This window comes from Pongo abelii, chromosome 11 (genome assembly GCF_028885655.2).
Source record: "Pongo abelii isolate AG06213 chromosome 11, NHGRI_mPonAbe1-v2.0_pri, whole genome shotgun sequence".
Lineage (NCBI taxonomy): Eukaryota > Metazoa > Chordata > Mammalia > Primates > Hominidae > Pongo > Pongo abelii.
This window is the reverse complement of record NC_071996.2, coordinates 78,705,001-78,722,120: the sequence shown is the minus strand read 5'-3', so window position 1 is coordinate 78,722,120 and position 17,120 is coordinate 78,705,001. Positions and strand designations below refer to the sequence as shown.

General features: G+C 53.0%; 2 protein-coding genes across 2 annotated transcripts in view; one reads left to right on the top strand and one right to left on the bottom strand.

The window, feature by feature from the left end:
* Positions 1 to 8: 8 nt before the first annotated feature.
* Positions 9 to 3,470, bottom strand: HOXD13 (homeobox D13). Its single transcript, XM_002812606.4, has 2 exons — positions 2,522 to 3,470; positions 9 to 1,691 (listed from the first exon to the last, which is right to left on the bottom strand). The coding sequence occupies exons 1-2, from the start codon at positions 3,300 to 3,302 to the stop codon at positions 1,441 to 1,443; spliced, it is 1,032 nt and encodes a 343-aa protein (XP_002812652.1). The 5' UTR covers positions 3,303 to 3,470; the 3' UTR covers positions 9 to 1,440.
* An 8,540-nt stretch (positions 3,471 to 12,010) lies between these two features.
* The window catches only part of EVX2 (even-skipped homeobox 2), a 7,055-nt gene continuing 1,945 nt past the window's right edge, over positions 12,011 to 17,120 (top strand). Inside the window, exons 1-3 of the mRNA XM_024243859.3 lie at positions 12,011 to 12,860; positions 13,759 to 14,030; positions 15,367 to 17,120. The exon at positions 15,367 to 17,120 is cut by the window's right edge and continues 1,945 nt beyond it. Of these exons, the coding sequence (XP_024099627.2) occupies positions 12,434 to 12,860; positions 13,759 to 14,030; positions 15,367 to 16,095 (1,428 nt within the window). The 5' untranslated portion in view covers positions 12,011 to 12,433 and the 3' untranslated portion in view covers positions 16,096 to 17,120. The remainder of the gene's footprint in view (positions 12,861 to 13,758; positions 14,031 to 15,366) is intronic.

The window sequence follows — 17,120 nt, the reverse complement described above, 5'->3', positions numbered from 1 at the left end:
ATTTTAAAACATCACTACTTATGTTAAAGTCATGGGCAAAAGGGAGGGAGGGGGGCAAAGGTGGAGAGAATGAAGGTTCCAGAAACCAGAATTAGTGTTGAGTTTCCTTCATCTGTAGAGAACATAATTGTGTTCAAGATACCAAGATTTTGTAATAAATAAGAATCGTTTCAAGAAGAAACGCAAACTCGAAAAAATAAAACAAATGTATAAGGACTCAGAAGAAACAAAAGAGTTCTGTTTATTGGCTCTCCCTAGGAGTAAAAAGTGATTTTTAAATGTCTGAAGCACTGCCCATGTATCCCAGCTCACAGACATTGCATCTACAAAAATAATCTCTCAATTGTATAAATATGCAGCACTTTAAAAGTAATTATTTATCATCACTTTCAGAAACATCATTATTTTTCTTCTTGGACCTTGGAACTTCACATTTTTCATATTTGTTAGATGCTTTGCAGCTCCATGAGAGGCCCAACGCATTTGTTTAGACAGTCAAGTTCTTCATTGGGTTCTGTATATAAGTTCCCACTCATGGCCACATTGATGCAGCCTCTTTTTGAGGATTGAGGAGATGACCACCATCCCAGACCCATAGATCCAAGGCCAAGAAAAGGAGGTGCATTTATGCCATCCGCAGGTCACTCTACTGATTGCAGCCATTTAAATGTCTGCATTGAGAGCTCAAGAAATGAAGGCATCCATGATCCATGAGGACACATGAGTTTCAAATTAAAGATTATGAAAACACAAACCTACAAAGTGTTAAAAATAAACAATTAAAACAGCAAGTGAAGCACCCAAAGTTGGAAAGATTGTCTTCATTTCAATATTGATACAAACCCTATTTAATAAGGTGGCCACTTTTAAAGCCATCACAGTACCTTCAGCCTCCCGTTTTTAGACTTTCCCGGTGACCCCAGAGCACTGCCTGCCTTTCCACTTGCCTCGGCAACTGCTGAGATCTAATGATTCAATTACCTAATTACAGGATATGAATGACTGAAAACCATTCTGTCCTAATGGATTATGAAGATAATCAATGCTGGGAACGAACAAATAAAGTAATTTTTTTAAAAACCCTTAAATCAGAATGGCACTTCTGAAGTTCATTTGCGGGGTGTGGGGGGGGGATTATTAAAAAATACTTCAAGTCCTTTTATACTGGCCTGGAGGGAGAAACAAAACATTAAAAACAGATATTTTAAAAACCTTGGGCAAGAACAAAACCAATAACAAACAAGTAAAAATCAGAACTACAAAGTCAGGTTGGGCAGCAGAAGGTTTTAGAGCCAGATAAGGGGAGAGAGAAAAACAATTCACAAAATTTGCCACCATTGGCAGGGGGTGGGGGCATTAAATACATATTCAAGTCTTTCCAAAGGCCTTTTGGAGACAACCGAATGGCTTCTAAACTGTCTGTAGCCAACCTGGACCACATCAGGAGACAGTGTCTTTGAGCTTGGAGACAATTTTCTTGTCCTTCACTCTTCGGTTCTGAAACCAAATGGTCACTTGTCTCTCAGATAGGTTCGTAGCAGCCGAAATACGCCGCCGCTTGTCCTTGTTAATGAACTTGTTAATGGCATACTCGTTCTCCAGTTCTTTGAGCTGCAGTTTGGTGTAAGGCACTCTCTTCTTCCTCCCTCTTCGGTAGACGCACATGTCCGGCTGATTTAGAGCCACATCCCCTGATACAAACACAAGCACAAGAAAAATTAAGCTGGGATATTTGGAGCACCTAGCTGAGGACTGTGTGTCTGTGTATGTGTGTGTGTGTGTGTGTGTGTGTGTGTGTGTGTGTGTGTGTTTGCAGGGGTGCAGGAAATTTAAAAAAAAAAGCCATGCTGTTTGGTCTTTATTATGTACATAGACATAACACTTACCTGTTATTAAAGAAGGATTATTTGCACTTAACAATAATGGTTAATTTGATTGATTATCATAGCTTCTCAAACCGGCATCTTAACAAGCCTGCAATTTTATGGTGCGGTTATTGGGCACGTTCATGAGGACAGTTTCTGCAAATGTCCGTTGTATAAAAACAAACATACATACATAGACACATACAAATTCAGATCTTTTGCTCAAATTTTGATTTCCCGCGTTCCTATATTAGGAGCTCATGGGCTTGATCTAACAAGTTTTAGTAGTCATCTTGGGGCAGTGATGTCTTTGAAAATGGGGGGACCCAACTCTGTCAGGTTTCTTAGGAAAAAGGCCTCTTTAGGAGAAAAGGGAGAGGCCCAAGGAAAGGGCACGCAGAGACCCTCAACTTTAAGAGAAAAACGTGTCTGCGCTGCACATAGGAAAGAAAGGGCAGTGACGGAGGCAGTTGAAATAAATCAGAGGAGGAATTTACAGATTTCACACGAACTGGACAAACTTCCACTGGGTTAACCCTGGTCAGTTGTGGAGCACAGGCACCCACTCCCAAGTAGGGGCTCATACTCTTAGTCCTTTCTTTTCTCCTTCTCTCTCCCCCTCCCTCGTGTCGGTCCCTTTTCTCCATCGCCCCTACCTGGAAAGGAAGATTTCCAAAAGTGGGACCCCTGTGGCTGGTCCTTGGCGCAGTACACCTGGCTGTTCCACCCGTTAGCCAGCGTCCAGGACTGGTACCCCTCCATGGAGATGTAGGCCTCGTGCCGAGGCTCCCCGGAGCCGAAAGTGGACACCATGTCGATATAGCCGGGCACGTGCTGGTAAGGGCTCGTATAGCCCTGGTAGAAGGATACCTCCTTGGCTCGCGCTGGCACCTCGTTGGCCGGTACGCTGCTGCTCGCCAGGCCTGACACGTCCATGTACTTCTCTACGGGGAAGCCTCCCAGCGAGGCGTGCGGCGATGACTTGAGCGCATTCTGCTGTAAGCCCACGCCGTGCGACATACGGCAGCTGTAGTAGCCGTTGCCGAAGTGGTAGCCGTAGCCCAGCGCTGGAGCGCTCGGGGCCGCTGCAGCGGCCGCAGCAGGCGTGGGTGCCGGGCACTCTTTGGCTGGGGGAGCCTCCGGGCGCGCCGCCACAACGGCAGAAGAGGACGACGACGAGGAAGAGCCCGTGCGCTCAGAGGTCCCGGGGTACGCAAAGCCGGAGGCTGCCGCCGCCGCAGCCGCAGCCGCAGCCGCAGCCGCCGCAGCCCGCCCCGAATGCGTCCCGGCGAACACAGGAGCGGAGAGAAAGCCGCGGCACTGGCCTGACGCCGCCGCCGCCGCCACCGAGGAGGAGGAGGAAGAGGCCGGGGCGCCACCGGCGCCCCCGCCGTCTGCCCGCAGCCCGTCCATGTCCCAGCTCCCGGCGCGGCTCATGGCCCGGCCTGGCCCGGCCCCGGCCCTGGCCCTGGCCCGGCGCAGGACACCATGGCGCGGCGCGCCTCCTCCCTCCTCTCCTTTCTCTCTGGTTCGCTCGCTCCCGCCCTCTTCCTCTAGCCCTCTCTCCCTCTGTGAGCCTCCCGCCTCCGGCCCGCCCGCCCTCCAGCAGGTTAGCTCATCGCGGGACGTTTATAAAAACGAAGTTCAGGTTGGGAGGGGGCCTGGGCCGGTCGGGGGGCCGCCTCCCGCCCCGAGGGCGCCCGCCGGGGGCGTGCCATTGGCTGCGCGTGGCCACGTGGGGGTAGGGACGCGGGGGAGCCTGGCTCCTGGCCCAGGCCTGGCTGGACCCACCCACCCCAGCCCCCACCCCTCTCCTGCCCCTTGCAGGGTCCACCTCCCATTCCCGCCCTCCCCCCCGACCCAGGCGTACGCGCTGCAGCCACCCCCACGAGTTGATTGCGCGACGGCCCATCCCAGGCCCTGTCTGCGACTGAGGCGGGCGCCAAGGCCTGCGCCTTGTCTCGGCAACCGCTGTTTTTGCCACCTCTCCTCGGCTCCCGGAGTTGCACAGCAAAATGAAGACGAAGGACAGAGATGATCAGAATGACGTGAAAACAGGCCCATTTTTTATCCTGTTGCTGAATCCCTCAGTTAGTCGACTTCTAGACCCCAAATCAGAGTGAGCTAATTTGCCCTACCTTGCGCACTGGTACCTGGCAAAGGGATTTCACACAGGTAAGAGGCATTGGAGCAGACTCTTCCTATACACACACGCTGTCCGTTCGGAAAATGCCCACGAAGCGCCCTTAGGGCTGGCAGCAGAGACTTAAACAGATGAAAGACAGGCGTCGGCGCAGTGAGCCTGACAATCTGTCCCAGAGAGAAAAGTCCATGGATACCTACTCAACGCTATTCGCCTCTACTCTTGGGCCAGCGGGGAGTCGCTTCCGACCTGGGCCCCTCAGCTCCCGCGGGTCCTTCTTCGACCCGCAGAAAGACCCTGAGAACGGCGCCGGGGGAGAAAGCCACTCAGCCTCCCGCCGTGAAACTTCTGTGTCTCTCCAGCAGCCGACCGGCCTCGCATTTTGCAGTCACCACCCACTCCCGCCCGTTCCTCACACCAAATTAATTGAAAACTTCACTTTCCCAGGGACCTTTGTTTCGCTTCCTTTTCCAAGCTGCCAACTGCAGAGAACTGAGAGGGGCAAATTAAGACGGCGCTTGTTCCAAGCAAATTCAGATTTTGTGATAGGAGCAGCCCAGAGAAATGGTCTGACTTCAAGGGGTTAGGTAGGCTCAGGGCAGTGCTGGTGGGGCTAGGTCCAGCTCTGGAACCAAGCTGCCAGGGTGTTAGGGATTACAGCCCTATCCCTCATCATCCCTTTCTGTTGCTCCTCAGCCTCAGAGCTCCAGCTCACCATCTCTCAATCTCAGCAACTAATGGGGCACCAATGAGAGTCCTGCTGTGACTTTGGGGCTCTGCCTTAGGAACAATATTAGATCCAATGAGCCCAGGGTTCTGGGGGTGGATATGGGATCCTTCAGAGCCCATCTGGTTCTGTGGCATGCACTCCCCAAGCCGGCCCATCTCCAAGAAAATCACTCCCCTAAGCCTGTGATTGGTGAAAGCTTGTCACCCAGCACCACTGTTCCCCGACCAAAGACGCCCTGAGTAAGATGAAGAAGAGAGCCAGGGAGGCCCTCCTTGGCCTGGCCTGGCATTTCAGGGTGGGCTGCTGGTGTTAGGAGTGTTGACATGCAAAACGCAGTAACCATAAAAGGCTCAAATAAACGGGAAAGTTATGAGAGGGGTGTTGGAAAGGAAAAGCAAGATAATTCGTTTCATTTTTTGAAGTTCTATACATGTTCATGATCAAATTTGAGATGGGGGGGCCTGAATTTACAGGAAATCATAGGGAATAGAAGTTTGCTGATGAGAACAATTTTTTCACTATTTGAGAAAAGAAGGCAAAAGTCAGCAATGAAAGTTCAACCGGCATTTTAAAAAGGCCAACTGTGGCGAGGCGACGGGATTGCTAACTTTTAAAGAGGGTTTGGCTGGGTCTTTATGAAACAATTTTGGTACCAAACCACCAACCATGGGCCACCATGAAATGCTTTTATTTTCCCTTTGTCTCATTTTTTCTTCCTCAGACAGAGAAAACATGAAGATAGTTTTAACTTTTTATGACTCCAAAAAACAAATTCGTTGAAATGTTTCTAAGATATAACTAGAACCAACAAACTTTCAGTCTCTTAAAATTAAATATCCCTGTGGTTTTTTGCCTTGGGCTTCTGCTTCATTTTCTCACTGATAAGTACATTTTAATGATCAATTATGTGTTTAACAATAAAGTAAAACGAAAATGGGAAGAATGTGTCAAGTTTTGTTGATTTCAAGCAGCCCATCACTTCTGGCTGAATTTTCCATTCAGCAAATTAAGTTGTGCAGGAGTGGGAGAAAAATCTGAATTACTACTCAGGTTGAAAGGGATTTCTCAATGGTGGCTCTGCTTCCAAAAGTCCTGTGGGACCCTCTCAGAGCAGGGCAAAAGGTTTCTCTGTCCATCCTAATGGTTGTTAAGAAGCCAGGAAGATTTTGAATTAGGAGCTTTGCCCATTGATATCCTGCTGCTGAACCTGCTTCCAGCATGGCCTCTGGGGTCCCAGCCCTGTGGGAGGGCTTTGCCCTGAGGAAAGGGGGTCTGATTTGGTCCAGTTGGGCTCCCAAGCCCAGCACCTCTGGACAAATGCTACTGGCTCCTAGGGCTGTGGTTGAGTACCAGGCAAAGTCAGGGCTGCTTTGTTTATGAACTAATGAGACACATAGTTTACAAGCCAGGGATGCCAGGTAGAGGAGGAATTTTGAGGCTGAATTTGCAGAAACATTTCATTCAGGTTTAAACTTACTGGGAATCAGTTTCTTTAGCTGGCCAGGAGCACAGACCAAGCCTTGTGTTTGTGTGTGGGTGCATTATGCAGGGGTCTTAACAACAGAAATAGGCTTTGTTAAGTGAAAATCCTTGGAGACTACATGTGTCTCCAAACATGCATGTCTTCTTCAGTGAAACCAGTTTTGCCGCTGTTCCTGATTTTGGTGAAAAACTCAGGATGGCCCTTTGGTGCCCAAAGTCCCACTGTACTCTCCAATCACTTGCTCCTCTTCCTCCTTTTCCTCCAGAGGCATCCTTTTTAAGCATCAGTGCTGTTCTGGAAGTCATATTCTCTCCTTTCATCCTAGTAGATGATCTTTCAAATTTTGCTCTTGTCCTGGGTTGGGGGAACGGGCAGACACAGGCTGTGATTTAGATTTATTGAAGTTGCTCTGCCCACCAAGACAGCAATGAGCTCAATTAACCACATAATCAGTGGCCATTAAGGCCAGGATCATAGGATTCTATCAGAGTGGGGTCTTGGGGACTCCTTTGAAAGCACTTGTCTTGATGGCCAAGATCAGGAAGTGCAGGACACCCTCCTAATTAACTTGTAAGAAGCCAAATATTCGGTGTAGAAATAGAGTCTTAATTCCAAAGTAAAATCTTAAGTCTCGCAGAAGTGGCTGGACAGTGTTCTTAACCAAATCTGTGTTCTGCCAACTTTGGAGCTAATTTTCCCTTTCCAGGTAACACCCAGTTTTACTCAGCCTGGAGATATCAAAAGAAACAAAAACAACAACAACAACAAACCAAACCTAGTGTGAAAAAAGGGGACCCTAGCAACAGCCAGACAGTGGAAGCCACATTTGAGTACTTTCTACCTTGGAGACATACTCCGTTTGGGTTTCACAACACGATTAGGCTTTATCAAATGAAAATCGTTTGCAGCAACAACAGTCCCAAACCCCCTCCACATCAGAGACATTATTTGGTGGAACCAGGTTTGCCTCATGCAGGACATCGGGCCCTTCTCTGGGACGGAGAGAACTTCTCCAGCCTTGGAGAAAATTAAACACAGTGAGGATTCTTTCCTTTGAAGAGAGGCACTAATCTCACTGTGAAAGGGACGCAGGAGGGTGGGGCAGGAGCCGGAGGCCCAGAGTAACTTGTGACCTTTTTTTGGAAAATAAAAGCTGGGACCCTGATTTGCTGAAGTTTTATCCGACATTTCAAGGTGAGGGGTTGTCCCTGGAATACACTTCCCTAGCAAAACTATTGGTAAGTCCAGTAAATTCTCACTCTGTCGGTAGCTTGAGATAAAAGAAAATGTCTGTCTACCTACCTATCTCCATTCCGCCCAGTCCATTGTCTCTATGGGGAATCCACATTGTCCTTACCGGCAGGGCAAAGGTATGAAGGTGAGGAAAGTGCCCAAGCACGAAGCGGGAGCCGAGAGAGAGGCGGAGTGGCAGTGTTCGGCTCCACTTCCCGGCCCGGCGGCGCGCAGTTCCCCACGCCTGGCGCTAGATGTCCCTGCAAGTTTTCCCGTGGCGTCTGAGGGCACAGGAACTCGAGGCAGGCGATGGGTCTGCGTAGCCGGAGCCCAGGAAGAAAGTATCCCCCAACTCCCGCACCACGACCTTCCTCCGTGGGGCGCGGGATAGCGACGGGAGAGGGAGGAGGAAAGACAGAAGCAACCGGAGAGATCTGGAAGGGACAGAGAGCTAGAAGCTGGCCTGCCGAGGGTTCGAAATCCGAGTCTTCCCTTATGCAGCGAAACCTGCAGCCGTGGAAACCGCACTTTGCCTAAAGACAGAAAGCCCGAGGCTCGAAGCCCAGGCTTTCGCGGTCCTACTGTCCCACTGCACCCTGCAGCCCCAGCTCTCGAGCGAGCATGCGTCCCAAGGTGGGCCTGCAAGTTGTCGGCCCCAATTGCCCGCAGCCCCCGCGTAAGAGGAGAGCCAGGCTCCGGCAGCGGCAGACGCGGGGCTTCACTGCAGCTACGGCTTTACTGGCGCCCCTCCCCTCGGGCAGCCCGGACAGATTTTTATTACCTGCAGTCATAGGCCAAAAGTGTTTACCACTTCACCTCAGAGGACCCGCTGCTGCTCAAGAAACAAATATTTAGTCTGGAAGCCGAACCAAAAAATTAGGCCTCTTCAAAGTCATTACTCCTTTAGAACAAAAAGGGCTTTTCAGTCCATGCGCAGGAAGTCCTTCCTCTACTCCCCACCCCATCTTAAAAATTTCTGCCAAAGCATGAGGGCTTGGGTTGGATTCTTGTCTTGTTTTATCTAGTGGGTTCTGTACGTTGGTAGTGGGTAAGAGGCCTTGACGGTCACAGAGGCTTCATCAAACCACCCGGAACATTTGACAGACCTGTTCCCAGCCTTGGCCTTCACATTCTGGGAGACGTGCAAGTTTGGGTATTTCATCAAAAAACATCAACAGGGCGGGGCGCGGTGGCTCACGCCTATAATCCCAGCACTTTGGAAGGCCGAGACGGGTGGATCACCTGAGGTCAGGAGTTCGAGACCAGCCCGGCCAACTTGGTGAAACCCTGTCTCTACTAAAACTACAAAAATTAGCCGGGCGTGGTGGCGTATGCCTGTAATCCCAGCTGCTCAGGAGGCTGAGGCAGGAAAACGCTTGAACCCGGGAGGCGGAGGTTGCGGTGAGCTGAGATCTTGCCATTGCACTCCAGTCTGGGCAACAGAGTGAGACTGTCTCAAAAACAAACAAACAAACAAAACAAACAAAAACCACCACCACCACCACCAACAAAACACACACACAAATCAACAGAACTGCACTCTTCTTACTACCCTCTATATAGGTTCAATGTTTTTGAGGTAGGCCTGTATTTACATAAGGCATATGCAAAATGAGAGAATTAACCTAAAAAAATGCTGCCCAAGGCTTTAAACAACCCTTTTGACTTTATCATCGGAGATAAGTTTAAATCACAAGTCCCTGAACCCCTCTGGCTCATAATCTCTGGAAAAGGGATAATAGTTTAAATCTCACAGAGTTGCTGTGAACCTTAGCTGAGATAACATGTAAAAAGCACTTGGAATTGCATAGTAAGCGTTTCATATAAGTTAGCCAATATTACTACTAGTGGGCGTGGGATCTAAATAAATTAAGGGACATTAAATATTGGAATGGAATGGTCACTGTACCTCATGAAACATTATTGCCTGCTACACCCAGTTTAGTGGAAACATTATAGGTGTCTTTTACTGTGAGTAGTTTTGCTGACATGGTCTCTGACATGTTTTTTGTAATAAACGTGCTAGAAATGCACTATCAGTGTCATTTAAAAGGTGCAAAAATAGTTTTCAAAGCCACTAATGAATGAAGGTGCTGCTGAGAAATAGTGTTTTCCCTTTCGACAGACTGAGGTCCGGTTTGGCGCAGCCTTTGGGACCAGAGGCTTCGGGTCCCAGAGGAAGGGAAGATGTGGGAGAGCCTCGGGCTGAGTGATAGAGGAAGGGGTCGTCAGTCATCACCTTAGTCCCCAGTGACGGCGTCTCCGACTTGAAAACCAACTCACAGCAGCCGAAACCGCGAGGAAAACAGACGGGGGCGCCAAACGACAGCAATAAAGGCATCCACGGATTTCCACCCAAGCAGTGCCTCGGTTCACCCACACTCCCGCCAGGGTCTTGCACCACCCCCACCCCCACCACCCCAGCACGACCCGAGCCTGGACCAAGGTGACCCATTCAGTCCCTGGAGCAAGCGAGGACTGGGTAGGGGGGACCCTTCCTGGGTCACAGGGGCAGCGACTGCCAGGCATGGTAGAATTGGGCATCCGGGCTGCGGAGCAGGGAGGGAGCAGGTGGGGGCGTTGGCAGGGCTGGGCTCCCACCGCGCTGATGGCCCCAAAGCCGGCGCAATGAGAACTCAGGGAGCTCGGAGCTGGGTGGCCAATGGGGCAGGGGCAGAGGTGGACGCTGGGTCAAGTCCCAGTCCCGGTGCGCTGGATGCCCACTCTGCGTTCCCCGCCGGTTCCCCGTTCCCCCAGGCACTGCCTGCCTATCGAGCTTTCCGTTTATTACCTTAAAGAGGTGGAATTGATTTTCTAAGCAAAGCTCGCGTTGTTGAAATAAGTTGGCGCCGAGGGGAACAGGAGATAAACTTTGGCATTGACTATATGTATGTATATATGTATATAAATATACTTCACACCTCGCTTCCCGTTACATTCCTGACGCGCCCCCAACGGGTCTAAGGTTAAAAGGAAAGCGCCAAGAGCCATAGGCGAATAGATCTTGAGCTTGCCCCCAACACACCCCAATGTTCTGGGTGTGTCGGGAGAAAGGAGAAGAGGGGGCCCTGGTTGGGGTTCGGATTGAGGCTAAATGCGGGGATGCAGGACCCGCGCCCAGCGCCCAGATTGTCAGGGTCTCTCAGCCGCTTCAGAAGCTCACGGGCAGACCTCCGCGTCCCATCCCTGTCCTCCCTCGCCTCCGCCAGTGTCCGCGAATCTCTCTCCCGCTGGGCCGCTGGCGGGCGGGCACAGTGCTTGGAGGGTCAGGGAAGGGTGGGCGCAACCGCGGGAGATGAGGAGCGGCCTGGAATGAAGATTGATCTTCGTTAAAATGGTTGCCACCGGCGTCATTATGACTATCAAAGTTATCGCCAAGAGGCTCAGCCGCCAAGCCCAGGCCGCAGAGAGCTGCGGTAAGGCTGTTCGGCGACTCTCTGCGCCCGGACCCAACGTTGGGAATACCTGTGGCCGCAGGTAAGGGGCTGGGGTTGACGAGGGGAGGAAAGAGAGAAGGAAGAAAAGCAAAGGGGAAGGGAGGGCAGCGAGGAGGTAGGGGAATAAGGCTGTCTCCTTTTTCCTCTTTTGACCTCGAAATCCAGCGCCTTTGCCGCAAATAATTCTATTTGAGGAGGGAGGGGAAAATCTGGCAACGTGAAAGTGGATTCGGAGCGCCCGTATGACGCTGTAAATCTCCACTGTGTTTAAAGTTAGCTGTCGAATTCTGCTATCAAATCGTCCAGCCTAGTTCGTTTCCCCTCGGGAAAATGCGTAGGCGAGAAGGCTATCAGCACGATTATAAAAGTAAAAAACCGGGGACTTCGAGTTCAGATCTCACTCTGCAAACGGTGTTAGAAAATCAGAGAGGACCTAATGATTTCCGTTTGGAGGCGCGGACCCAATGCACCTCCGCGGCCACGTAGCAAGAAAGCGCTTTCAAAACTCTAGGATATTTCTCTTTCTCTTTCTCTCTCTCTCTCTCTCACCCCGTCTTCCTCTCTCTCTCTCCCTCTCTCCCTCTCTTCCTCTCTCTCTCTCACCCCGTCTCCCTCTCTCTCTCTCCCTTCTCTCCCTCTCTTCCTCTCTCTCTCTCCCCCCCGGGGTGGGAGGAGAGCATTTAGGTTGAGGTGAAGAAATAGGGAGGGAAAGAACTCTGGCGTCCTATTTGTTAAATAAAATACATATTTGGTTCTGAAATCCGAAAGATAAGTAATCCAGACAGGAGAGGCGCAAGGTCTTCTCCTTACGCAACTCTTCCTGCATCCTCCCCCTTATCTCCCCCCACTTATGCCCCCAGCTTGTAAATGTTAAAAAAAAAAAAAAAAAAAAAAAAAAAAAACCTTCCCGAGGATCTACTCTGGAAAGTCAAACCATTATCTATTATTTAATACATATCTGTGTCCAAAGAAAAATGAGGAAGGCGCTGCATGATTAGGACCTAAGGGGCAACCTAGCAAACTGAGAGCGTAATGATGCCCCTAAATGAAGGGGGAAATGTGCCGCGGCGCGCTCTATTAATCAGACTGTCAATTTCACCCCCGAGGCCAAACCCCCGGGCGAGCAGAACTGGCTCGGAGCGGGCAAAGGACCGGAGCCTTCCTCCTCACTTGTCTCTTCTCGCCTCCTACCTGGATCTATTTGTCTGCTCTGAAGCTGCCTTCATTACCCACTGACAGGAGCGTGTATTTATTTGCTTATAAACCTGTTACAATAAATGATTATTCGAAAAGCGTCATTCGTACCTTAATGACGAGCGGGCGCTACTTTTTGATGAATGACATCTCGGGCTCGGAAGGATGTATGGGTCATTTTGACCAGTCATTCCCTCGCTCTGGCATCCCACAATTTTTCCGCCTCCCTCCGAAAGCGATAATAATATTTAGAGGCGTTCGCTGGGGCTGAATGAGAATTAGCCCTAGGCGCAGCCTATCATTAGGACTGGACAGCAGGTCCACTGTGACATTTTTAAGAAAGCTGAGATGATGGAAAGAATAAGAAAAGAGATGATTCTGATGGAGAGAGGGCTGCACAGCCCTACGGCGGGCAAGAGATTCTCCAATTTGTCCGACTCGGCTGGCAATGCTGTGCTGGAGGCCCTGGAAAATTCGCAGCACCCGGCTCGCCTAAGCCCGCGCCTGCCGTCTGCCCCCCTGCACAGCGCTCTGGGAGAACTCCCCGCCAAGGGCAAATTCGAAATAGACACTTTGTTCAACCTGCAGCACACGGGCAGCGAAAGCACCGTCTCCTCCGAAATCTCCTCCGCCGCCGAGAGCCGCAAGAAGCCAGGCCATTATTCAGAGGCGGCCGCTGAGGCCGACATGAGCAGCGAAGTGGAGGTGGGCTGCTCCGCGCTTCGCTCCCCCGGCGGCCTCGGCGCCGCTCAGCTTAAGGAAACCAATGGCAAAGGTAACCGCGCCGGCCGCACCGCGCTCTCCAGTCCCATCCTCTTTGCTCCTCCGCGGCCCCCGCCAGCCCTTCCCGGTGCCTTTGCCCCCTCAGACCCTCCACAAGCAAGCTACACCGAGCTAGCACGGGCGGGGGCGGGACGCATGTCTGGGACCGTGCCTTCCCGTTCTGCTCCTTGAGCTTTCCCGCGAGGCTCAGGCCTGCGGAGCCTGGAACACCAGGCCCACCCGCCCTCGCTCCTGAGTCCGAGAAAATGTTTCTGCGCTCGTGTCTAAGAGCCCAAGCGAGCCGGTAGACCCCTAGTCAGCAGCCGAGTTGCTTTTGGGAAAGGTACCCTGGGCAACTACTCTGAACTCCCCTGCCCCTGTGCCCTCAGGGCCGGAGGGTCATTCTTCTGGGTAAGTCGGAGGAAGCCTCGCCGGCGTCTCTGCTTAGGTCAGCGGGAGAAAGAGTTGAAAAGTAGATTTCATCTCCTATTGGCTTGGGTTTGAGCTACTGCTGTGTTGGAACTCTTAAAATATTTGAAACTCCGAAGACTCAAATAAAGGTTAGAGGCCGTATAAAAAGCTGCCCTACGGTCTCCAGACCACGGCAAACCCAGAGCTTCCCAAACTGCGCCCAGAGGTAGGCATTTTCCCTCGGCCACTTTTCCTCCTTGGTTGAAAATTTCTAATTATTAAAAAAGAAACCTCCTAATTCCGTTTCTATTATTTGCTTATGAAGGGCTCCCCAAACTTTATTGATTCCATTAACGGCAGCAATTTGTAAGCATGACAGACCCCATCAATTCCGGCAGCGACTCGCCTTCCTGACGGGGCTTCCCCGATCCGCGCGCAGCACCAGCGCCAGGCTGTTGGCCGTACAGCCACTCATGCGCTGTTGGTCGTTTGTTTGCCAGGGTACGCAGAGAGCGGCTCGGCTGCCGGCACCACGACGTCGGCGTCGGGCTCAGGCCTCGGAAGCCTGCATGGAGGCAGCGGAGGCAGCGGCGGGGGCGCGGCGCTGGGTGGCTCCGGCTCTGGCGCGGATCAAGTGCGGCGCTACCGTACGGCGTTCACCCGCGAGCAGATCGCGCGCCTGGAGAAGGAGTTCTACCGGGAGAACTATGTGTCGCGGCCCCGCCGGTGCGAGCTGGCCGCGGCACTCAACCTGCCCGAAACCACCATCAAGGTATCGATTCCAGTGCGTGCCTACTCTGGCCTCCCCGGGGGCATCTGGGTTGATTGTTTCTTTTTCCCCTTTCCCCTTTCTGGGTGGCTAGATTTAGCTGAGGGTCTGGAAATCCGCAGGGGTAGTCACCAAAGGAATTGGCTTATTTATTTCCCGGCTACCGAATCCGACCGGTTGTCCGGCCTGACGGATCTAAGAAGGCCCCCGAATGGTGATTCCAATGCTGAAAGCACTCACCTCTGCTCCATTGGCCCAACGCCTGGCCAGATACCCCCTTGCCCATACCCACGGCCCCACTTTCCCCTAGGCGGCAAGCCCAGTTGGTCTTTGTTCCTCAAGCAGGAACCAGAGGTGGAACTTTTCATTTGCTCTTGAGCTTGGAGATTTATTTTCCGCATAAATCGTTACACGGAGAAAAGGATACTGTATTTTAAAAATCGATTGGTTTGAGACAGTAGTTTCCTGAACATTTTCCTCTTGGGCAATGAAAAAAGGGCAACCTTCTGCGGGGAAAAATGCAACGAAATTGTCCTTATTTATATATAACTTTAGGTTATTAATTTTATTATACGTCTGGGAGAGATAGCCGGGAGGTTAGGCGATTTGGTGAGCCCTTCATGGAGCGTTCGACACTGCAGAAAAAAGAAAAAATCTCCACGGGGTAGGGGAGGAGTGTGGAAGTCTCCCTCTGGTTTGATCGGGCTTTCTTTAATTTAGAGTTGTGACGAATGATGTCTTTATTAGATAGTGTTGGGAGGGGTGGAAAGTCCCCTTCCCCGTTTATGGAGACATTGCTCTACCCACTCATTTAAGGCAAACGATTCCAACAAGATCATCCCTTCAATATCAAAACTGGACCCGTGCCCCTAGGGGCAGGTCCTTGCAGTTCGGAGGGCTCAAGACTTCGCGCGGCGACCTCTCAGAAAAGCTGAGCGGCAGCCTCTCTTCAAAGGCTGCCCAGAATCCCTGTGCAAATCCTGGGATTGAGAGACGGGTGCTCAGCGAGACTGGCACTGGTGGGTGGCGGGAGGGAGAGGAAAGGTTGGATTGGGACAAAAAAGTGCAGCAAGAAGTAAGGGAGTAAAAGCCTGAGGAGCAGCAGCAGCCGGACGCGGGGGAGAGGACCCTCTTCGTTGAGGACGGTGTGCCCACGGCGGTCCACACACTGCCGTCCACACTTTCCCAGCTGGGAGAGCACAGGGTACTCGGGGTTGGGCTTGGTCGGAGAGAAGTAGGCCAAGCCATTCAGAGGTCCGGGAGGGGCAGTGGTCCTGGGACAGGAGCCGGGAACACGGGGCGCTCCCTAACCCAGGCTGCGGCGCGTCTCTCCCCGCAGGTGTGGTTCCAGAACCGGCGCATGAAGGATAAGCGGCAGCGCCTGGCCATGTCCTGGCCGCACCCAGCCGACCCCAGCTTCTACACCTACATGATGACGCACGCGGCCGCCACCGGAAGCCTGCCCTACCCCTTCCACTCGCACGTGCCGCTGCACTACTACCCGCACGTGGGCGTCACGGCGGCGGCGGCCGCGGCTGCAGCCTCGGGCGCGGCGGCCGCGGCTTCGTCGCCCTTCGCTACTTCCATCCGGCCACTGGACACCTTCCGCGCCCTTTCGCACCCCTACTCTCGGCCGGAGCTGCTGTGTAGCTTCCGCCACCCTGGTCTCTACCAGGCTCCCGCGGCCGCCGCGGGGCTCAACAGCGCGGCCTCTGCCGCGGCAGCCGCGGCAGCCGCAGCGGCTGCGGCCTCCTCGGCGGCGGCGGCCGGCGCGCCCCCCAGCGGCGGCTCTGCACCCTGCTCGTGCCTCAGTTGCCACAGCAGTCAGTCGGCGGCGGCAGCCGCGGCAGCAGCTGCCGCAGCCCTGGGTTCCCGGGGTGGCGGCGGCGGCGGCGGCGGTGGCGGCGGCGGCGGCGGGGGTGCAGGGGCCGGGGGAGGCTCGGACTTCGGCTGCAGCACGGCGGCGCCGCGTTCCGAGAGCGGCTTCCTACCCTACTCGGCCGCGGTGCTTAGTAAGACGGCCGTGAGCCCGCCGGACCAGAGGGACGAGGCTCCGCTCACCAGATAACTACGTCGCCACCGCCAGGGGGCCACGCCCGCCGCTCTGAGTGTGCCCGGGAGTTCCCTGTGCGCCCCCTGAGCCCTCCGCGCGTTGCCCGCTGCTACCGCTGCCGCCAGGGGGCGCCCCGGGGCGCGGGAGGCCGAAGGGAACCTGCTCCGAATTGGAGGAGAAAGAGCAGGCGCAAAAGCCTGGCGGGCATCCCCCTAAATTATTTCTATTTTTGTATTTGCCACCCAGCCGTCTGCCCTTCTCTCTGTTTTCTGGCTCCCGGGACCCGCTTTCCATCTCTGTCCTGAGCGCTTGGTTTCCCAAAGACCAACCCCTCTCCCCCTAAGCTAGTCCTGGCTGTGCGCTCTCAGGCCCGGGGTTGCTTGGCTGAACCGCGTAGCCCGAAGCAACGGAGAACCAAGACAAAGACAGAGGGGGATGCTGTGCGCTGGTGCTTGGGGGCGGGGGAGGAGTCGCCCCGGAGGTTTCTCGCTGCTGCTCTTTTCTTCCTTCCTTCCTTTTCTTTCAACGAGGGTGGGGGAGGTGGCAAACGTTCTTTCAGCCTGAGCTTATTAGAGACCCTGCCCGAAGAGTGCGGGAGAACGGAGGTCTGAGAAGGCCGGGAGGACGGATGGAGAGCGTGGGCAGCGGTGGTTGTTTGTGAGATTGTTTACTACGTTCAGGAGCAAGGCGGGTAGGGCTGTGGCCGCCTTCCCCGGGAAGGACAAAGCCGAGGTGCTGGAAGGGGTGGCCGTTGCGCCGCCTCCTTCTCGGTCCAACACCGTTCTCTCTTTTGGTCTTCGGTTTCAGTGCTGATGGAATGGAAGCATCTTGCATATTTTATGCAAAAAGTGATGGCAAAAGAGGTTGCCACAGCCAGGCCAGGGAAGGGAAAGGAAGGGAGTGGGGGTTGGGGTAAGACTGATAGATCGCTGTAGTATTTGGAGAGGCGTTTTCAGCTCAGTTTTCCAACTACCGGGTTCCACTCGATCTGGGAAATACTTGAATCTCTAGATATATTAATATTATCCTAAAGCATTTCC